Here is a 22854-nt window from a genome sequence, read left to right on the forward strand (position 1 = left end):
CCTGGCCCCGTGCGCCATGCCCTCCCTGGCCTCCCCAGTTTAGCTGCAGAGAGAGGGAGAGAAAAGACAGAGAAAGGAGGCCAGGAGGGCAGGTGGCGCCGGCAGAGTTAGCAGAATGGCAGACCCAGCCTCTCCCACCCCTCGTCCTCCCCAGGAACGCCTGCTCCAGCAGATGGCCGCTCAGGGAGGGGGGCAAACCCCCCAAAAGGCCCCTGCCCAGCTCCAGGGGGTGAGGGTGGAGGGCCTCCTGCCTGGGCCCCTGGAGGGAGGCCCCCCAGTGATCCCCCTGACTCCAGGAGGACCTGGGGGCAGCAATGAGCGGCCCATTTCCTTTGAAGGAGTGGGCTCCCAAAGGAGTGGGGGCAGGGCCCTCAGCCCAAGAGCCCCTGCCCCGCACCAGCCCCTCACTGCCTGGGGGAAGGAAGGTGAGTGGGGGCAGGAAGGCTGCCCGGGTGGAGGGCTCCTCACTGCCGGGGGTGCGGCCCGTGTGGCCTCCGGGGGTGAGGGCAGTGGTCAGCGAGGCGGCCACCTCTGCAGGGATGGAGGGGAGCTGACTGGACACAGCATGAAACCCTGGCTGGGTGGGTTCTTCCAGACAGATGAAACGGGGACCCACGTGGGGGCTCTTCAAGGACCCCCACCCCAGGCTGCAGCTGCAGCAGTCGGAACCGGGTCCAGAGACACCCAGCAGGACCAGGCGCTGCAGAGCGCCGGCTCCGCAGGTTCAAATCGCAGCTTCACCACGTTCTGGGCAAGCGGTTTGAACTTTCGGTGCCTCAGTTTCCTCATCTGATAACTAGCCCTCCCTCAGAGGATGGGCTGTGAGATGCCAGTGGGTCTGGGCCCCAGGGCAAGCTGTGATGACTCTTTATCTAGAAGAGCCCCTGCAGCTGGCGCCCTGGGTGCAGGTGCAGCCCTGGAAACCCTTGGGTTTGCACTTGTGTGTGCGCACACTCGCCCGCATCCCTGGACCACACAAAGCCCTCCGGGGGCCAAGATCAACACGCCAGGGTTGCTGAATGATTCACCAGCCCTGGCTGGAACGCGTTTCCTGGAACAAGTCACCACAGGTAGGGCTGAGGGGCCCCCCGAGTCTGGTAGAGATGAGAGGGTGCAGGTCCCAGCATGCCCGGCCACACCCCGATGGGATCCCGCAGCAGAAGTGGGCGGAAGACCCCATCCCATAGCCCTGTGGGCCTGAGTTCCAACCCAAGCACTGACCTCAGCTGCCTGACTCTCCCCTCCAAGCCTTGCCACTAAAGGAAGACACTGGTGCCAACCACAAAGGGACAGCCGTGCGGGTTAGGAAAAGACTGTAAGGTGCAGAGAGCAAGGACCTGGCAGGCCCCGCTGTTAGGACACTTGCTGCAGACAGCAGGCAGCCAGGACCTCTGCCCTTCCTCCTCCGTGGTGCTTCTGAGCCATCAGTGGGCAAAGCACCGTGTGACTGGGGGGCTCCTGGTCACCCTGCAATAGTTACCATAACTCGAGGGAGAAGAGGACCAAGGAGGCTGCTCCCAACTTCCCTGTCATTGGAAGGCAGAAGAGAACTCATTTGTCTAGAGAGAGCACAATCCCAGAGGGCTTCTCAGAGGAGGTGACATTAACTTCAGCTCTAAAGGATCAGTAAGAATTCTGAGACCATGAACTCTGATGCCAGGATCCAGCTACTACTGGCTTTGGGCCAGTCCCTCACCTGGAGGCAAGCAGGTAAGCAGCACATAGCAGTTTTTCCACCAGTATAAGGGGCACAGTGACCCTTCCTTTTGCACAGGGAGGAGTCCAAGGAAGTAGCACTGTGGGAGGGTCAGGCCTTGGCCAGCTGTGGGCTCGCTGCCCCTCCCACTGTGCCCCGCCCTTCTGGTCCGCTGGAGGCTGACTTGTGCCCTGGGAAGGGGAACCCCACCTGAATTCTGGAAATGGCCCTGAGCCTCAGATACAGAAGGAAGGGCCAGGAGCTGTTTCTAACCAGCATGAGAACTCCAGACAGACCCGTGATCGCAAACAGCAGGCATTTACTAAACGGTGGATGAGGGGGCGGGCAGCCGTGGCACCACCAATCAGGGCACACGGGGGCACCCCAGGGAGGGTCTGCGAGCCCCAGCTGCCCGGCCAGCCCCCCACCAGCCAGCCAGACGCCGCTTCCTGTCTGCAGAAGCCAGCCGCGCCCTTTGAACTCGCGTTTCCGGTGCCCCTCTCCCGGCTCCGGGTCTGGGAAGGGGCGGGGAGGTGGGGATACTCACGTTCCCGAGCGCGGGCAGCCCCGAGGAGCCCAGCCACTTCCGCAGGGCCTGCGAGAGGGCCCCGTGGTCCCGCTCGGCCTGGAGCACGTGCGCCTCCAGGAAGGAGACGTGCCGTCTGACCATCTTGACAAAGGCCTGTCGGGGGAGCGGAGAGATGCGATGCCGCGGCTGCCTCCCGCGGCTGCCGCCAGCCACCGCCGCCAGCCTCCCTCGGGCCTGCCCCACGGGCGCCAGGCTCTGGGAGACCTCAGGCTCGCTGGTGCCTTGCTGGGAACACCTTCAGAAACGCTGACGGGAACAGGGACGCCCCCTCCGGGGCCCCGGCCGGGCCGAGCCTCACTCCTGTCCTTTCCCCTTCTCCCCCTGTGACCCTCTGTTTAGACTATTTCACAGTGGGGAGAAACAAACGGTCAGAGAGCTCGGACCACCTGCCCAAAGTCACACAGCCAGGCAGCAGCAGAGAGGGGGCTCAGGCTGCACGGCCTTCTTCATGAAAAATGAAGGTTTTAGAAATCGCCCATTCGTTTTTTTGGTCACACCACGCAGCTTGCGGGCTCTTGGTTCCCGGACCAGAGATCAAACCTGCACCCCTGGCAGTGGAAGCGTGGAGTCCTAACCCCTGGGCTACCAGGGAATTCCCCGAAATTGATCGGTTTAATATTGATGGGTATTGGGGAGCCTCACGCTCAGAAACCACCAAGGGGGAGGCAGGTTACAAGTGACTCAAACAGGCTGAGAATGGGCTGGGTGGGCTGGAGTACCAGGTCCCTGGCCCCTGGGGGTCACTCAGCTTGGGGCTCTACTGCAAAACCTGCAATACTGAGAGGAGAAAGGAGAAGGCTGGGGTCAGACCCGCTGGACTGGAACCCAGACTCCACCACTCACTGGTCATATGCCTTTTGCCAGGTTACTTCATTTCTGTTACCCCCAATTTTATTATCTGTGAAGCAGGAATCATAACAGTATCTACCCTGCTCAGCAGTTTCCTGCTCAGGGCCTATTAAGAGCTCAATTAATGCCAGATAACATCATTTAAAAAGAAAAAACAGGACACTCAGATTTCATGAAAAACGTCCAGTTTTGAACAATGTTCGCAACAAATCCAGAACATTTACACAAGGCTGTGCAGCCCACTTGTTCGCGACTTCTGGCGTGCCTATGTGCCGGGTGCATGCGCGTCGGCATGTGTACCTGCGTTTGTGCGCATGTGTGTTGTGTGTGCGTGTACGTGTGTTCGCATGTGTCACGTGCATGCACTGCTCGTACACCCGGGAAGGCAGCCAAAGGTGGCGACTCCAGGTACATCTCAGACAAGCCTCCCCTCTGTGGGCCTCTCTGTTCCCAAAGGAAAATGCAGAAGGTTTTCCTGCACCAGGAAGAGGCCGGAGACCATCTCATTGCCGGGCCCCATAGGGGAGCCTCCCTTCCGCAGATGGAAAGCCCCAGCCCCGCCCACCCAGCAAGGCCCAGCACCCGCTCTGCCCTCTCTCTGTGTCCCACCCAGGCCTCCCTCTGGTTCCTCAAAAACTCCAGCCTCACTCTTCTTGGGGCCTTCGCAGTAGCTCTCCCCATGCCCGGGCACCTCTCTCTTCTCATGGGTGAACCCTACTTGTCTCCCAGGCCGGGGGTCCACTGGGCCCTCCACAGAGGGGCCTTCCCCGACCACCTCGGCTAACGCGGCCCCACCGCAGAGCTTCCCAGGCCCCGTCTTCTTAGCTCTCCTCCCTCTCAGCTTCCTGTCTGCCAGTTCAGGGTCCATCTCCTTCCAGAATGAGCGTTCTGGAAGAGCAGGTGCTGAGGCAGTGCTGTTCACAAGGCCACGACCAGGGCCTGCTCAGCTGGATGGCGGAGGAGGAATGCGTGCACGCGAAAGTGGATTCGTGAACGCGTGAATGAGCACAGGAGAATGCATGTATGCACGGATGAAGGCGCGCACGCGTGAATAAAGGTGCACACACATGAACAGTGCATGTACATACGAATGAAGGCGCGCACACATGAACCATACATGTACATATGAATGAAGGTGCACACACATGAATAACGTGTGTACATATGACTGCACACACACATGAACAGTGCATGTACATATGAATGAAGGCACACGTGCACGAATGCACACATGGGAATGAAGGCCTGCGTGCATGCGTAAATCAATGAATGAGTGCATCCTGAGCAAAAAGACACTAGAATAACCCAGGATGGCAGCGCTGCTGTGTGGCTGCTGCCCTGAGTTGAAAGGCTCTGAATAAGGCACATCAAGAGTGTGTGTGTGTGTGTGTGTGTGTGTGTGTGCGCGCGCGCGCGCTGGATGGAGGGGGAGACGAGGCGTGCGTGCGTGTGTGTGTGTGTGTGCGCGCGCGCTGGATGGAGGGGGAGACGAGGCGTGCGTGCGTGTGTGTGTGTGTGTGCGCGCGCTGGATGGAGGGGGAGACGAGGTGTGCGTGCGTGTGTGTGTGTGTGCGCGCGCGCTGGATGGAGGGGGAGACGAGGCGTGCGTGCGTGCGTGTGTGTGTGTGTGTGCGCGCGCGCGCTGGATGGAGGGGGAGACGAGGCGCCCCGACCGGGCTGCTTCCCCTGGCCTCACTGGCTGGCACATCTGGCTGTAAAGCACACAAGAAGTCCTACAGTCCCTCCCTGCAGCCGATTCCAATTTTACGCTCCCTGCGTTAATACTGCTGTGGTGGGGAGTGTGAGGGACGCGGAGGAATGTGCGCTCACGAGGTCTTATCCACCTCCAAAACGCCTGCCAGGGAGGGCAGGCCAGCCAGGCTGCGGCCAGGGAGAGGCCGAACCTGGCCAGGAAGGCTGACGGGGGCAGCGGGATGACCCTGATGGGCATCCACACGGAGAGGGGAGGAGAGGGCACAGCAGGAGGCGGCTGGGGATTGTGACCGCCCTTGGGAGCAGAGCCGACTTCCACATAATTGTCCCTACAGTGAAAATGAGCCACTTTTACTATCAGAAGTGAGGGAAGGAAGGAAGGGAAGGAGGAGAGGGAGGGGTGAGAGAGAAGGGACAGTCACACGGTCTTAAAATACAGGTGTGAGTTCTGACAAAGGCCCCCAGATGCAGAGCAGGGCCAGGTCCAGACCGGGGCCAGCGCCCAGCACTGAGGAGGGGTCAGTCGATTACAGACTTCTGTAATCCCAGCTCCACCACCCCCCAGCTGTGTGACCCTGGGCACATCCCTTCACCTCTCCAGAAAACAGGACCAATACCAGGACTTGGCTCTGCTGTGAAGGGTAAGCAAGTTCTTTAATCTAAAGCACTTAGAGTCCCTGGCTCAGAGCAGTTGCCCAGTAACTTAGTTTTTTCTGGCCTGAGAGGTCACCCCCACAGTTCTCAAGCCTCCCGGCCCTCAGCGGGTCATAGCGATATGGGAGCAGAGTGGTCCTGGGCTCCCTGGAGCCTCCAGCTGGCTGGGCAGAGTGATGAGTAGGCACTGTAGGCACTGGATCCCGGCTCTCAGCCTGCGGGCAGCCCCACAGTGACAGCCTGTCCTCCCCAAGCACCTGCGGGATGCCAGGGGCCAGCCTCACACCCTCAGGACGACACACCCCACCTAGAGGGGGAAACTGATGCGAGAGGGGCAGACCCAGGACGTCTCCGGTGGCCTGGTGGATAAGGCTGCACTCCCAGTGCAGTGGGCACAGCTCTGACCCCTGGTCAGGCCACTAAGATTCCGCATGGTGCAGTAAAAAAAAAAAACAACAACAAACAAACAAAAAACAGTCTCCAAGGGGCAGATCTGAGCCCCAGGCGGTCTAGCTCTGGAGTCCATCTGCCTCAGGACAACACTGGGTTCTGATCAGGTCCTATCTTGCTCAGCAGGAAATACTGAGTCTCCCATTTGCCTTGAAATCCATGACCCTCTTGGACCAAAGTACTTTTTCTTCTTTTTAACAAGGGCCCAGTTACAGAGAAGTTGGAGAAGGAAATGGCAACCCACTCCAGTGTTCTTGCCTGGAGAATCCCAGGGATGGGGGAGCCTCGTGGGCTTCCGTCTATGGGGTCGCACAGAGTCGGACATGACTAAAGCGACTTGGCATCAGTAGCAGCAGTTACAAAGAAGTCTCTCTCTGCTGTAAGGAAAAGAGCAGCCCAGGGGGCTGACAGGAGGCAAATGCCACCGGACCTCGATGGTAGCAGACTCTTGGTCAGAGAGGGGACTGCAGTGGCCTGAAGATTCACACCTCATGGGAGGGGAGAGTTGCTTCTCAGCTCAGCTGTTCCCAGAGGACAAGGAGGAGTGGCCTGGGGTTGGTCTTCTCAACCCTGGCTGCCCAGGGCAGTCCTGGACCTTGCTGGCATCTCCCAGGCTCCTGCAGCTCAATTTCTCCAGCCCCGCTCTGGTCATCACCCACCTCGCCCCTGTAACCTGGCCTTCCCAGATCCTTCTGGTCCATCATCTCCTTGCTGCCCAGAGCCTGGAGCCTCCCACCACCGAGACTCTACCCCAGCTGTGCCCCCCACCCGCCCCTCCCACCCAACACAGCTCCTTCCACTCACCCTTCAGGGCCTGTAGCATCCACTGCCCATTCCCTACTGCCCTCCAGAGCACGCGCCTCTGAAGTCACCCTTGGTGAATGTCAGCAGCAGAATAATGACCCCACCCAAAGGTCCCCAGCCTCATTCCCAGAGCCTGTGAACATATCACCTTCCATGGCCAAAGGGACTCGGCAGGTGTGAAAAAGATACTGAGCTGGGGAGACTGCGCTGGTAATCACAGGGGTCCTTATAAGACGGCATCAGGAGACTCAGAGGACAGAGCCTGGAAGATGCTGCGCTGTGGCTCTGAAGTTGGAGGAAGGCGCCACGAGCTGGGAGATGCAAGCTGGCAAAGGCCAGGATGGGAATTCTCCCCCAGAGGGAGTCGGCCCTGCTGACTCCTGCTGCCACGGTTCAGCCTGCTGACCTCTGGAGCTGTAACATCCTGAGTTCATGCTGCTTGAGGCCACTCCGTCCGTGACAACTTGTCACAGCAGCCCCGGTAAACACAGTGGTCACACTCTGCTGCTGTTTCTCCTGGCGGGAACCACAGCCCTGAACTCTGTCTTTCTCACTGTGAGGGGCCCGCAGCAGCATCTGGTAGGGCCGCAATAAGCATTAGAAGACTGAATACTAAGGAAAAAATGGGGCTCGAGCGGTGGGGCAGCCCGAGAAAGGCAAGAACCAGGGCTGCACATCTCTGCATTTTTCTGTCCTCCTTCAGACGTGTGGAATAAAATTCAAATGAATCAGCTATTCCAAGGGCAAAGTTTTAATTATATTCCTGCCTCCTTCTCTGCTGACAAGAATGTTAATTCTCTGTGAACTCCAGGGCCCACTGCTGGCTCCCTTCCTGGGCATACTGGAGGGGCTCACGTCCAGTCCAGGCCATCTCTGCTACACTGCAGGCTCTTCCAGCCTCCCGGTCTTTCACTGCGCAAGGAGCCAGGAGCCTGACCCAAGGGCCCCAGTTTAGGGAAAATCCTGGGCTCTCGTTGATGTGAACGGAAGCCCCCGCTTCATGGAATCAGCTGTGTGATCCCTAGGAAGTGGGAAATGTCACGGAACTCGTGCTCCTCCTCTGGGAGACAGGAAGGGGAGGGTGTGGACTCGCAGTGCAGCCAGGAGCAAATGAGAGACCACGCACCTCGGCCCGGTGCCCACACAGATAAAAGGCAGGTGAACCAAGTCAGCAGTGAGGCAATGGGGTGGGGTGGGGACTGTGGTGAAATGCAGAGCATGTGCCCTGCCTGAGGGGCAACTGCGCCAGTTCTACCAGAATGCAGCCTAGGGGGTGGAAAGGTTCAGCTTCTCAATCTTGGTCATCTTCATGTGGGCGCTTACGTGTGTGTGTGCTCAGTCGCTTCGGTCGTGTCTGACTCTTTGCAACCCCATGGACTGTAGCCCACCAGGTTCCTCTGTCCATAGGATTCTCCAGGCAAGAGTACTGGAGTGGGTTGCCATGCCCTCTGCCAGGGGATCTTCCCGACCCAGGGATCGAACCTGCGTCTCCTGCTACTCTTGCATTGCAGGCAGATTCTTTACTGCTGAGCCACCGAGGAAGCCCCCATGGGTATTTATACATGTGAAAATTCACTGAATTGTACACTTATGATGTGTTCATTTTATATATTTATTCCTTAAAAAGTAAACAGATCAAACTATCTAAAGAAATATGGGCCCAGAGTTCTGAGAACTTCTAAATTTCCAAAAGCCCCTTAGGGATGTCTCTTGTGCTCCAGTGGTTAGGACTCCGCACTTTCACAACCGTGGCTCAGGTTCAATCCCTGGTCGGGGAACTAAGCTCTCGCAAGCTGTGAGGCATGGCCAAAATAAATAAATAACAAAAGCAGCTTGAAATTCAGGTTTTTATAGAAAGTACCCCAATTTTAAAATGAGATTCTTTATATAAATTCATATTTTTTATATTTAAAAAATGCCAGGTAGGCCACTTTTTGCCACCTACCCCCTCCACTGGGTCTAAGGCCGAACACGATCAATGCCAGATCAGCATCTTGGGCAAGAGGACAGAAGAGCCAGAACAAGTCCACAGACTCACAAAGAAAGTTAATTACCCGGGACTCACCTCCAGCTGGTCCACTTTGGCGTAGATGCCACGCATTTCCACCACCTTGGCCTTAAGGAGGGGAATGTTTTCTTCCAGGATCTGTGAGGTGTCGCTCCTGATCTGCAGGGAACAGGAGAGCTCATGAGCCCCTCTGCCCTGGCCCCTGCTTCCGCCTGCTCTGGGGGTGGCCAGGCTCTGTAGAAACTGAGTGCCACCCTGCCCAGGGACAGCCCCAGGAATGACCCAGAGTCCCAGGTGGGGACCGATGTCACTGCCCCTGGGAACACAGACCCAAACAGGTATGATTTACTGAGCTACAAATTAATTGGGCTTCCCTGGTGGCTCAGATAGTAAAGAATCTGCCTGCAACGCAGGAGACTCAGGTTCGATCCGTGGGTTGGGAAGATCCCCCGGAGAAGGGAATTAATTGTCCTCTGCAAACATCTAAAACAGCACCAGCTTCAAACTAAGTATCTTTATTTTATTAACCACTGAACTGGACAAAATGGAAAGAATCAAAATCTTTCCCCTAAATTAAAGTTGAGCAAAGTCGAGTTTTTGTTCCACTGAAACTAACACTGGAGTGGGTTGCCGTTCCCTTTTCCGGGGGACCTTCCTGACCCAGAGATCAAACTCAGGTTTCCCGAATTACAGGCAGATTCTTTACAGTCTGAGCCAGTGGGGAAGCCCTAATGAGAAGAGTTAGTAATAGTCATTAACACTAACAATGATAACCACAAATCTCACAATCACTGTGCTTCCTACATGTAGCCACTGTGCGAAATATTTCCTGCACATCACGCATCTCACTTAAGTTTCTTCTGCTTGGAAGGACCCCAAAAGTGACTGAAGTTTGGGACGTTGTATCTTTCTCTTGATCACTGAGATTGGACACTTAAGCCTCCATTTTCCTTTAGAGCCAAAAGGACAGCTCTAATCCTTAAGTGTGTGTGTGTCTGTGTGTGGGGGGGAGGGTGCGTGTGTTAGAGAGAGAGGTACAATTTCCGTGTTACCACGTCCTCATCACACAGAGAGGACGCAGTATACATATGAATCTCAAGTGCTAAGGAGCATCCGGATCCCCTGGAGGAAGCCTAATGCTGATCCCCAGGCCCTTCCAAGTCTGGTCTAGCTTGCGGGGTCAGCTGGCAGCCTGTTTTCGGCCAGGCTCCACGCCTATGCTGCAGCTCCCGCAGGCACCTGCATGTGTCAGCTGAAACAGGGAAAAGTGCTCAGCGTCCTCCCTTGTCCCCAGGCTGAGTGTCTAGAGAGAAGTCTATCCCTCAGCAAGACTAGTTCAGTTCAGTTCAGTCGCTCAGTCGTGTCCGACTCTGCGACCCCATGGACTGCAGCACACCAGGCCTCCCTGTTCATCACCAACTCCCAGAGCTTGCTCAAACTTATGTCCATTGAGCCGGTGATGCCATCCAGCCATCTCATCCTCTGTCGTCCCCTTCTCCTCCAGCCCTCAGTCTTCCCCAGCATCAGGGTCTTTTCAAATGAGTCTGTTCTTTGCATCTGGTGGCCAAAGTACTGGAGTTTCAGCTTCAGCATCAGTCCTTCCAATGAACAGTCAGGACTGATCTCCTTTAGGGTGGACTGGTTGGATCTCCTTGCTGTCCAAGGGACTCTCAAGAGTCTTCTCCAACACCAAAGTTCAAAAGCATCAATTCTCTGGCACTCAGCTTTCTTTATAGTCCAATTCTCACACCCATACATGACTACTGGAAAAGCCATAGCTTTGACTAGATGGACTTTTGTCAGCAAACAAGGCTAACCTCAGGAGAAATTGCTAAGATACAACAAAGAACAGGACACTCATGGCAATCGGGAGCACCGGGATCAAAGGCACATCTTTTTTTTTCTGCTGATTTCTAATGAGGGGAAACACGTGAGCATCAGGAGGGACTGATCCTAGCAACCCATGGGGTGAAGGGAACGTGGCAGAGAGGAGATTCAGGGACCACTCCCTGCCTTCCTCCGGATCTGCAGGAACTGGAGGGTCAAGGGTCTGTGGGCAGAGCAGGAAGGCCCCTCTCTGCAGAGGCCTCTCCACTGGCTGAGAATGAGGGCAGCAAGGAACTGTCCACTCCTGCCCGGAAGGCAGCCTGCAGGTCCTTGAGGGGAAAATGGAGGGTGTCTGAAACAACCCCAAGCCTTTCCCTGGGCTCCCCAGTAAGCTGGGAACCAAAAGGCAAAAACCAGGGAGGGCGGGACACCAACGCCCAGGAGCATTCATCACATGAATGATGAACAGCAGGAGCTGTTCACTCTTCAACCTCATTGCATAGGTGATGAAACAGAAAAACCACATCATCTGGGCAAGGTCACAAAGCTGCAAAGTGGGAGATGGTGGATTCTTTGGGTCTGAGGCCACCCGCTAATACCAGACGTCTGCAGATGTGCTCCAGTGGGCCCACGCAGAGCCGGCCTGTGTCACGCTTAAAGCCCCAGAAGTACAACCAAACTAGGTGCCAAGATCAAAAGTTGCAGGCATTCCCCTTAGAAACTCAGATTTCTAGCTTCTTGTGAAAAACCAGAGGCCCCAGCCACACTGATCCCATGTTCCACGTGGCAACAATCAGCTGGAGCCAGGTGACAATGGCCTCCTTGGGTTAACCACAGTCCCCACCACTCCCTAAAATCTCCCCAACATGGCATCCGTGGCCACACCCTACACTGTTTCATCTTCTAGGGGAGTGGGAGGAAAGGAACACATTTCTTTTCTTACATCCAACCCACTTCACATCATCACATTACAGACATGTGAGTTCATGCTTGTGCTTACTGCTCAGAACAAAGATGGCAGGGAAGAATCAGTGCTTTCTGAGCCTCTGCTGGGACGAACCTCCAGCCAGGATTATGGACCTGGGAGCCTGTCATCTCCACTCCCCAGAGCTGGTCTCCGGAGCCCAGAAGTCTGGGCAGCGGATGCAGGGGGTTATCACAGAGCAAATGCGGCTATCCTGGACAACGCAGGGCCCAGAAAGGAGAGCCAAATGCACTTGACCTAAGAACACACGCCAATGCCAAATGCAACTGCTGGGCCGAGGCCAACAGGAAGTTTTCTCCGCTTACGTGAGAGAGGGGAGAGTCCACTCCCTGCCAGAAGGCGGGCCCAAGGCCACTGGGGTTTTGAAGGTCCCAGACAAGCTGCTCAAGCCCCTGAGGGCACTGAGCTGAGAAGCCTCACAAATCTAATTTCTGTGGATAAACTCATCAGTGGCATGACCCTCTGCTGCTTTGAAACTGACGACGCTGATGACCTCAGTAGCTACTGTTCATGGGTCACTTAAGATATAGTAGGCACTGTGTTAAGTAATTAATTGAGTACAAATGATATACAGTAAAGAGCCCAGGCCTTAGCCAACAGCTTGATGAATTGGTACATATGTTTACATCTGTGGAACCAGACCATCGCATGGAACACCCCTTGCTCTATAAGACTCCTTCTAGCCTCCTCCCAGTCATAACCACCCTCCCAAAGCTAACCTCTATCTGACTTCCATCACAGGGACTGGTTTTGCCTGTTTCTGAATTTCAGATTACGGAGCTCCACACAGGAAGTACTCCTGTGTGTGGCTTCTTTCTCTCAACAGTATGTCTGTGAGAATCACCCGTGTTGTTGTATATGGCTGGTCATTCTCTTTCATGGCTGTGCATCCCAGTGTATGAATAAACAACAGCTTAGTTACTCGATTCTTTTTATTTTTCAGCGATGCCACAAGACTTGTGGGATCCTAGTTCCCCAACCAGAGATTAGGCCCGAGCCCTTGGCAGTGAGCGCACGGAGTCCTAACCTTTGGACCACCAGGGAATTCCCTATTTACTGGTTTCCACTGCTGACAGGGGCTTCCCTGATGGCTCAGTGGTAAAGAATCTGCCTGCCCATGCAAGACACGTGGGTTCCATCCCTGGGTCAGGAAGATCCCCTGGAGAAGGAAATGGCTACCCGCTCCAGTACTCTTGCCTGGAAAATTCCATGGACAGAGTATCTGCGGGCTATAGTCTATGGGGTCACAAAAGACTCGAAGGACTAAACAACAACTGCTGACAGATACTAGGGTTGTTTCCAGTTTAGAGTACGATGAACAAAGCTGCCATGAACATTTATCTGCAAGTCTCCAAACTCCTGTTTTCATTTTTCTTGGGTTATTATCTAGGATTTGAACTGCTGGGATGCAGGGTAAGTATATGTCTGACTTTACAAGAAACGGCTATGTGTTCCATGTGACTGTCCCTTTGCGTATTTCCACCAGCCAGTGAAGGGGAGTTTCAGCTTCCCCACACCCTCATCCACACATGCTACTGTCTTTTGCATTCTGGTCATTCTAGTGGAGGTAAAGGGCACACCCCTGCCTTGTCTATTCCTCATGATAACTCTTTGGAGGTGAGTGCCATCTGCAGCAGATGAAAGATGGCCACACACTCTGCACATTCCCTCCATGAAGAAGAGGGGTCTATGTCCTTTCCCTTTGGATCCGGGTATTTGACCAATCAGATATGACAGAAGTCACACTGTGTCAATTGCCACGCCCAAGGCTTCAGAGACCTCCACGTTCTGTTTGTTGGAATGCTGGCTCTGGGAGGCCAGACTGCCATGCTAGGAGAAAGCCCACGTGGCCACGAGGAGAGGCTGTATGCAAGAGAGCTGGGCCAACTAGTCCCCGGCCACCCAGCCCTCCCAGCTGAGACATCAGACAAGTGAGGGAAGGAGCCACCCTGGACGGCCTCACCCCAGCAGGTGCCACTTGGCTCAGACCAACCATACCCTCTGTGCCCTGTCCTGGCCCATGTGATAAACCGGTGGTTGTCTCACATCCCGAAGTCTAGGGGCAGTTTGATGCTGCCATAGATACTCAGAACAAACCACCATCTCCATTTTACAAAGGAGAAAATCAAGGTACAGAAAGGTGACATACTGTGACCACGGCCTCACATTGGTAAGAGTCAGAGCTTGGGGTGAAGGCAAGAGGCATTAAATCCAAGGTCAGAATAGGTCCTAAGCACACAGTGTGAATGCTGGTTACTCAAGAGTGATCCAGGACAGACTGGTAGAGGACTTAATACAACAGAGTGGAAGCTGGACTCTCATTTCCAGTAGCCTGATTTCATCAGAAATGAAGTGTTTCTCTCTGGACTGGCACCAGGGAGACCAGCCTCTCTGGGACCTCTAACCTGATCAGTGTTTGCAAACGCCAAAGCAGGGGACAGCGCTCCATGCTGTGACATCGCCTGCCTCCCACGGGTCCCCACTCGTCCATAGCTTGAATCAGAAGAAAGAAGGCGGTCCCAAGCCAGGGCCACTAGCTGGATAGATCTCTCTCTGTACCGTGGAGTCCACGACACCGGATAAGTTAACCATCAGCTGGTGGGCCTGAGAGGATTTCTATAACCTAAATGTCATCGGTGTAGAGCCTCCTCATAGGGACTGCAAAATCAAAAAAAAAAAAGACCTCCAAGGACCATAAAGACATCATACTAGGTGCATTCTATTATGAGGTAGACATACTTATTTGCATATAAGCACATGGAAATAGTCTTCACTTTCAAAGAAGTGCACTGTCTTCCATTTCCTAAAACACAGGACTCTCTTGGTCTGTTAGCTACGTGCCTGCTTTCAGTAGGGCCGGAAGTACAGAGAAATTTTCTCTACCACAAAAGACACACACTCAGGATGGATGCCGCTGGCAGGTGGCAGGGGAGTCAGGGAGGCTCCCATGGGGACGGTGATGAGTTGCAGAGCACGAGTGCTCTCCACAGGGTGCAGCCACTACTCCGGCTGATACTGGCCGGGTGAGGAAAAGCACCCAAGGGGTGGGGGATACGAGTGGAAGACAGATCTTTGCTTTTCCAAGAGAAGCTGGAAATCCAGGTTTTTTTTTTTTCCTGACATTCTATAAATGTCAGCTGCTTAGTGCTCCTTTCTTTTTTCCCAGAAGCATCCAACATGTCTGCAGGCGGGATTAGGCCCACGGGTCGTCCTGTGATCTCTGTATGTAAAACCTCTGCATCAATGCATCTCTAGACTTTGAGTTCAGAAAGGACCTTCTCATGTTGCATGCAACCTTGGGCCTCCTGGCAAGACAAACGCAGGCTTTGGGAAGCCTTGAAGGTTTTAAGGCTAGTAAGGCCTGGGCCTCTCTCTGTCTATCCAAGCGGGCTTTCGTCCAGAGCTCTCATCATGGGTGGAGAGTGGGTCTCTCCTCACAGGAGGAAGATGGGCTGGGATTTGAGATCAAAGACGTCCTAGGATCAGCCGTCCCTACCACCTTCACAGTCCCCCTGCTGTGGGGACCCACATCGGTCGGCTGCGCCCAGCACACCGCCCCCACACACCAGTCCCTCTGCCTGGATGCCTGCCACCCCCACCCTCCACTCCCAGCAACTGAATTCTTCCCGTTTCTCTTTCAAACCCCAAATTAATCACCACCTGTTCTGCAATGCCTCCCCAATTTTCCAGGCAGAATTTAACACCTCTGCTCCTCATATTTTTCTTTTTAAAGCCAACTGAGTCTTGGGATTATGTGCCTGGTTCCTTCTAGAACCTCTTTCCTTTCACAGAGCTCCCCTTTGCACCTGGAACACACCTCCAGGCCAGCGCTGATACACAGATCCGTTTCCCCGGCAGCCTAGGGGATCAGAGGGGCAGGGGTGGGGCAGGGAGACAGACTGGTCTCTCCTCGCGTTCTGAGGCTCTTCAAGGGACCAGTCGGAGAAGGGGCACAGCGTTCCGACGAAGAAAGGACTATTCAGGCTGTTCAAAGTCCGTCTCATTAGCTGGTTCCCACCTGGACCCACAGCTGAACTAAAAAGTCGGCTCTCAAGAGAAAACCACACAGCGGTCCTCGTGGGAACGCGTGTTGCCCTGTTCACGGCAGTGTCCCCAGGGGCTGGCGTGGGGAGGCGCTGAGACGTCTGCTGGCGTCCGCGGGTAGAGCCGCACCGTCATGGCGGCTGCTCTGAGGCGAGCCGGGAGGACCCGGGAAGCACGCCGCGCTCAGACTCTGGCACAAAGGAGATGCTCAGCAAACGCAGCTCCCCGGGCTCTCACACCGCACCTCCAGACGCCCGGCGCCCTTCCAGCCGGGCTGCCGGTGCCCCGGGGAGAGGCAGGCCTGGTCCCAGGCCGGAGCTCAACCCTTCGCGCCTCCAGGCAGAAGCCACGAGGCCTGGCCGCTGGTGCGCCTTGACTCAGCTCGGGAACTTCCAGAACGTTCTGTCGGCGCTCCTCAGGGCCCCGCGTCGACAACCCTGGAGGCCTCGCCTTCCCGGCCGAGGGCACCATCTTCCCTCCCGCCGAGAGGAGTCGTCCCCACACGACAGGGGAGGAGGCAGCGGCAGAGCCAGCGGAGGATTCGGGAAGGCCCTCCACGCCCGACCCCGCGAGGGCCTCCCAGGCCTGAGGCCACTTCCTGGCTGCCTCCACGTTTGCCCGGTGAGCTGCGCCGAGCGAGCAAAGCTAAATATAGTCGCAGCGTCCCCGCCGGTCGGCGCCCCGCATCGGGGCCGAGAGCGCCACCTGCTGGCCCACTCCCGCCTCCTCCATGGAGCGAAAGCGTCGGGGGCGGGGAGGGCGTTAACAAGATGGCCGCCTCGGGGAGCCTTGTGTGGAGAGGGAGAGGGAGGGCGGCTTCCCCGGCCCGGCCGCTGCCCACGCCTCCTGCTCGCTAAGCCACCACCAAGATGGCTCCCCAGGGAGGCCCTGGAGGGCCCTGAAGCCTGGCCTGGGCCTCGACCCACGCCTCCCAGGCAGGCCCTCACCATGTCAGTCAGCACTCACCATGTCAGCCAGGCTGCAAAACTCTTCCAGCCTGAGGAGCAACCCCTCGATGGTCTCCTCCACCTCCTTCGCCTGAAAAGAGACAATATCCTGGAGATTAGCAAGTGGTTTCCAGGGAGACAAACGCCCTTCATTTTCTTTTCTTTTTTTTTAAAGCAAACTAAATCTTAGGATTATCTGCCCAGTTCCCTCCAGACCTACTTTCCCTTTTCAAAACCTCTCTAGCCTCATTTGAAACCTGGAAGTGCTGGTGGCAATCTTAATGCCTGTGGATGCCTCTTTTTAACCGCTCTGGTTAAAGCCACTGTGGACCATCTGCTCTATGCAGGTCTCAAAAGAGAGGAGATAAATACTAACAGGAGATAACAAGTGACCCTTATCACCACCCATGGTCCAGATGAGGAAACTGAGGCTCAGAGAAGTAAGGGAACCTGCTCAAGGTCACACAGCTAACAAGTGCCAGGGCCCACATTCTCAGGTAGGTTTGAGTCCCCAGCCTCAAAGCCTGCTCTTATCAACACCGAAAAACGCCTACTGAGAAACACCATGGAGAGAAACAGTGAGCTGCGAGAGAGCAGAATATGAAAGCAGGATATGTTCATATCCTGTATGAACACCGAGAAATGTACATGTTTCAACAATGGAATTTCAGTTCATCTCATTTCAACTGGAATGACATGTGCGTGCATGCTAAGTCAATTCAGTCATGTCCGACTCTTTGCGACCCTATGGACTGTAGCCCGCCAGGCTCCCTGTCCGTGGGATACCCCAGGCAAGAATATTGGAGTGGGTTGCCATTTCCTTCTCCAGGGGATCTTCACGACCCAGGGATCCAACCCGAGTTTCATTATGTCACCTGCATTGCAGGCGGGTTCTTTACCACTAGAGCCATCTGAATGACATGTACCAAACTGCAAATAGTTAAGGGGTTAGCCAATGCAGGAGACACCAGAGATGTAAGTTTGATCCCTGGGTCAGGAAGATCCCTTGGAATAGGAAATAGCAACCCACTCCAGCATTCTTGCCTGGAAAATCCCATGGACAGAGGACCCTGGTGGGCTACAGTCTATGGGGTCGCAAAGAGACCGACACGACTGAGCATGCACACAAGGAAGCATACTTACACTGGGCTTCCCTGGTAGCTCAGTGGTAAAGAACCCACCTGACAATGCAGGAGACACAGGTTCAATCCCTGGGTCAGGAAGATCCCCTGGAGAAGGAAATGGCTACCCACACCAGTATTCTTGCCTGGGAAACCCCATGGACAGAGGAGCCTGGTGGGCTACAGTCCATAGGGTCGCAAAGAGTCAGACACAACTTAGAGACTAAACAACAATACTTACACTAAAAAAGTATTTGCGGTTTACCTGAAATTCATACTTGATGGGGATCCTGTAGTTTATCTGGAGACCCTATTAATAGTGCTTATTTAGTCCAGGGGAGTAGGAACTGGAGAATACGGTCTGACATGGGAGCTTTGAATATTTTATGTCATGGGAAGGGTCCAAATCTCACAAGTTACCAAGACCATGCAGTAAGGCGAATGAATGAAGCAGGCTACTGGGGTTTGGAGTGACTCGAGAAGCACTTGCCTAGCTCGAGAGCAGCCAGCCACTCAAAGAAATCAGGAGACGTGAGGCCAGGGTTGTCAGAATCTTCCATTTTCAAGAGAAGCCAGAAATTTTAACTTTATAGAAAATGTCCCAATTTTTAAATAGTGGCACATTTTTAAAAATTATTTTTCCACTTTAACGCTTCAGGGGTCAAGCAAAACAGAACATGAAGGGTCCACTTTAATCACTTGTGTAAAGGAGTAGTTTGAACTCTTTTCCCCCTCAAGCATGTACTATTTTCATGACGAATAAAATACCTGCTTTCTTGTCTTTTTTCCCCCTAATAACCAGGCATCTCGGAAGGAAATTCGGCTGGAACATGAAGTACTTTCTCTGGCTCACCAGGCCGAATTGTTCTGCTGCAGGGAGGTGTTCCCAGCTGTTTCTGGGCAGGCCTGGCGCTGCCCCCTCACCTGAAGGCTGCCCTCAGCGCCCACTTGTCCCCAGAGAAATGTTTATACAGTGCAGAAGCTGCCGCCTGCAGCCTAGGCCGTCGCTACCACAACCAAATAAACGGCTGTGCAAAAAAACCTCTTTCTGGCTGGAGTATAAATAGTACAGAGCTGCAATTTTAAACTCTGGAGCCTTCGTCTCACAGCTGGGACTATTTCTGTGCCTGACTGGGGGAGGCTTGACAGGGGAAGGGGACCACAGTGGAAGGGGGACTGGAAACACACAGGAAGCTCCCCCTCCCACCCCCCAAAAAACAAAAGCATGGTTTTTTAAAAAATGTCCTTAATGCACTAAGGGAGTCCAAACATGCCTGGGACGATGGAACCCCGGAGGGACACAAAGAACCACTGGCTGGGTGGCCTCTTCCCGAGACACACGTGCAGTTCTGTGCTCGCAGGAAGAGCTCTGGATGTCTCCGAGCATGTTCAGGAAGGAAGTCAGTCCTGAGTTCCAACCCCATCTTCTCTCTGCCAGCTGGGGGACCTTACCCCAGTGGCTTCCACTGGGCATCTGGGCTGGCTCACCTGGGACACGAAGGGCCCCACCCACCTGGCAGGGTTGCTGGGTGAACCTCATACTGTGGCTGAGTCCGTCACCAGGTTGTGGGCACACAGTAAGCATGAACAAATCTCTCTCACTAGATAACAGAAGAAGTGACAAATCACTACCTGTGAATTATCTCCCTTGATTCTCACAAAAACTCTCTTCTGCAGGTGCCATAATTTCCCCCTTTCTATGAATTGAGAAACAGAGGATCAGAGAGCTTAAGTCACCTGCTCAAGGTCACACAGCTAATAAATCCAGAAGCCAACATCTGACCTGTCTGACTTCAGAAGTTGGTAAGGACCAAGGTGCTCTCTGGGGAGGGGGAAAGTGTGCCTGCTCACCCCCCACCACCTCCTCCTGGTACCCAGAACGGTCACAAAGCAGCAGGAGGGGAGTGAAGAAATGATCTGCTGACTGGTTAGTTAAGCAAAGAACAGGCCCCAAGACATTCCCAACCAACAGGGAAGGATTAGCCACCCCACTGTGCCCCACAAATCATTCACTGGACAATTTTCTCCCAGAAAGTGGCCCCAGAAATATGATTCCTGTAGGCTGCAACCCACAGGCCTTTTTAACCCAGCCCATAAGCAATATGAATGCCCTCACCATCCTTTGCAACTCCCCGGGCAGAAATTGTCCCACTCTGAGGGGAGGGAAGCAAGTGGTTCCTCTTTAAGTGACATTCAGGGCTTGACCGGTGGGGATGGCAGGTGGGCATTTTTTAACATGTGTGAATTACGGCATTTACTGCCTTCTTCCACACCCCCTGATTTCTCCCAAAGTGCCAAGCCAAGCTTCCCAGCCGGGTGTGCCAAAAACTGAAAGGGTCCCTGTCCACCAGTGACTGGCACAAGAAGACACAGAAAGATCCTCCACCATCTGTGGTCTTCTCCAGCTCAACAAATGGAAACTCCATTGTCCAGGTGCTCAGGCCAAATACTTTGGAGTATCCTTGGCTCATCTTTCTTTCCCACCCCCTACCCTATCCATCCTCTATGCAAACCCTCTCGGTTCTGCCTCCACAATACACCCCAGATCCAACCACTCCCCGCCACCACTCCAGTGCAAGGCATCGCGCCCCGCTGCTGGGACCATTGCAGTAGCCTGTTACTAGTCGCCTCCTTCCTCTTTTGTGCCCTTCAATCCGTTCCTCAGAGATTCCGTTAAAACCAAAGCCTCTTCAGCTCAGAATCTTCCCCTCTACCATTATCAGCCACTAGGATGGCCATGATCACCAAAATGGCAAGTGACAAATGCTGGTGAGGATATGAAGCAATGCTCATCAACTGCTGGTGGGACTGTGAAATTGTGCAGCTGTTTTGGAAACAAGCCTGGTTTGGAGACCAACCTCTAAAGGTTAAACACAGAGTTACCCTATGACTCAGCAATGTACCCAAAAGAACTGAAAACAAAGGTTCTTACAAAAAAAAAACTTTTATATTATTCCTAAGACTCCACAAGTAGAAATAACTTGATGTTCATAAACTGATGGATGGACAAACAAAATGTGACATGGGCACAGGATGGAAAACTGTTCAGTCATAAAAAGAATGAAGCTCTAATATATGCCGCAACGTTGATAATCCTTGAAAATAATCCTTACATGATTCCTTTTACGTGAAATGTTCAGAGGAGGCAAATCCACAGAGATAAAGTGTGTTAGTGGTTGTCTCCCCCATGGAATCGGTGGGGGGTGGGGTGGGGCGCAGGGAATAATTACTAATGGTTATGAGAGTTCTCTTTTGGGTGATGGAAATGTTCTGGGATTAGGTTGTGGTGATGTCTGCACAACAGAGTGAATATACTAAAAAACACTGAATTGTATACTCTCCAATGGGAAATTTTATATTGCATGGATTATGTCTTAACTTTGACTGTATCTTCCACCTCAGTCAGCAAACACTTACTGGAGGCCTCCCCAGCCCCACACCATCCCAGCCCTCCACCACTCTCTGACCTCATCACTGACTGCTCATTCCCCACCAACCACGCCTACCATGCCCTCACCCCAGGGCCTTTGCTCTAGCTGTTCCCGTCACTGGTAAAGCTCACCTCACACTTCCTTCCAGCCTTTGCCCGTAGGATTCTCCTTTGTGAGGCCTTCCCTGGTCTTGCAGCTTTCCTGCCACGCCCCATCCGGCACCGATTTCTCTCCCTTTAGCCTCTATCACCATTTAACTTACTACACATTTTACTTATTTGTTGTCATCTTCCCTCAACAGAAGGAAAGCTCCTGGTGAACAGGGGTTTTCCTTTCGATTATCTTTGTGCCCCTAGGGCCTAAAATAATGCCTGGCACATAGTAGGCACTTGTGTTTCCTAAGATAGCCTTCCAGCTCTCTCCAAGTCTTTTCGCAATATGACCTTGCTCTTCTGCCCATGGGGAGGCAGCGTCATTCCTTTCCACCCCTGAACTAGCCTGGGATTTGATTTGACCAATAAAATGTGGAAGCAACGCGCTGCTCCACGTTTGACTTCCGAGACTAAAGACCCGGCAGCTTCTGGCTCACCCTCTTGGAAGACAACAGCGGGCAGTTCTGGTCTTCTGAGAGGCCACAGGGTGAGAGCAGTCTCAGAGAGTGAGAGGCGGTGGAGGAGAACAGAGGCACCCTGGCTGCCAGCACCAACCGCCCAACATGAGTGAGGCCATGTTGGACCTTGGGCTGCCGTGGACCCCCAGTTGTCCGCAGCCCTGTGAGGCAGCCCACCCAACGCCACAGGAGAGAATGGCTCAGAGGAGCCCACAAACCAGCACAACCATGCACTCTAAACTGGGGGTCGTTTTTATCCACTGAAGTTGGGGGTGGTTTGTTACCTGGCAACTGGCAACCAATACAATGCTCAATGAATATTTGTTGCAAGAAAGAGGGGAGGGAGGAGAAAAGAAAAAGGCCAGAGGAGGGAGGAAAAGTGCTCTCTTGGAAGAGGGACGGCCTGAGAACTGCGGCCTCGATGAGTGGTGCCTGAGTCCCACTCTCCCACTCCTGCTGCGAGGTCCTAATTATGCCTCTGACCATCCCTGTGCCTCAGTTTCCCTATGTGAGAGGGTGTGTGTGTGGGGAACTCCTTAGATTTTCTCTGTCTTGAGCTGGAAGCTGAAGAGGGTCTGGTAAGTTCTTTCCCTAGGTTACTCTTGGCAAGATGCTCCAGCCACACAGGGGAGGGCTGTGGCCCATTAGGGCCAAACTCAGAAAGAGATGGAAGCCGGGCAGTAAATGAATACTAGGGAAGGAAGCCAAGCTTAAGACGATATTTTCCTCACATTGCTTATTTCAGTTTCCCACTTTTGACAGAGACTTTTTACTTTTCTCTAAGAAACAGCAGCATCAGCAGGATAATAAATGGCAGCTGACACTCAGGCAGGAAGACAAAAGGGAGGGGTGGAGACTGTGGCAAACAGAAGGCCCCTGACCCCATCTAAAGAGGACGACTGCTGCCTGGTTTGAGCAGATCATTCCAGGTGGGAATGCACCAAAACTGGTTTTATTCAAGATGAACGGTGATAGAGGTCTTTACACAAACTCTTCCAATTTGAAAATGTTGACAACTAACCTAAAAAGCTAAAAAATACTGTGACAGTCAAGCTCCGGGAGATGGCGAAGGACAGGGAAGCCTGGTGTGCTGCAGTTCAGGGCGTCGCAAAGAGAAGGACAGGAC

General features: G+C 54.0%; 1 protein-coding gene across 3 annotated transcripts in view; it reads right to left on the bottom strand.

Annotated features, from left to right (window-relative positions):
- Positions 1 to 22854, bottom strand: part of BCAS4 (breast carcinoma amplified sequence 4) — a 58404-nt gene that overhangs the window by 23865 nt on the left and 11685 nt on the right. For 2 of the 3 annotated variants that reach the window (XM_088843673.1, XM_055393626.2), the window contains exons 2-4: positions 16586 to 16657; positions 8821 to 8922; positions 2244 to 2378 (exon numbers count right to left, since the gene is read on the bottom strand). In XM_088843673.1, the coding sequence (XP_088699799.1) occupies positions 2244 to 2378; positions 8821 to 8922; positions 16586 to 16657 (309 nt within the window). Of the gene's footprint in view, positions 1 to 2243; positions 2379 to 8820; positions 8923 to 16585; positions 16658 to 19200; positions 19256 to 22854 lie in introns of those variants that run through there. The other variant, XM_088843674.1, reaches the window with a different exon arrangement.

The sequence above is a fragment of the Moschus berezovskii genome, chromosome 15, assembly GCF_049115385.1.
Source record: "Moschus berezovskii isolate FMDL1 chromosome 15, NW_MosBer_1.0, whole genome shotgun sequence".
In the NCBI taxonomy this organism is placed as follows: domain Eukaryota; kingdom Metazoa; phylum Chordata; class Mammalia; order Artiodactyla; family Moschidae; genus Moschus; species Moschus berezovskii.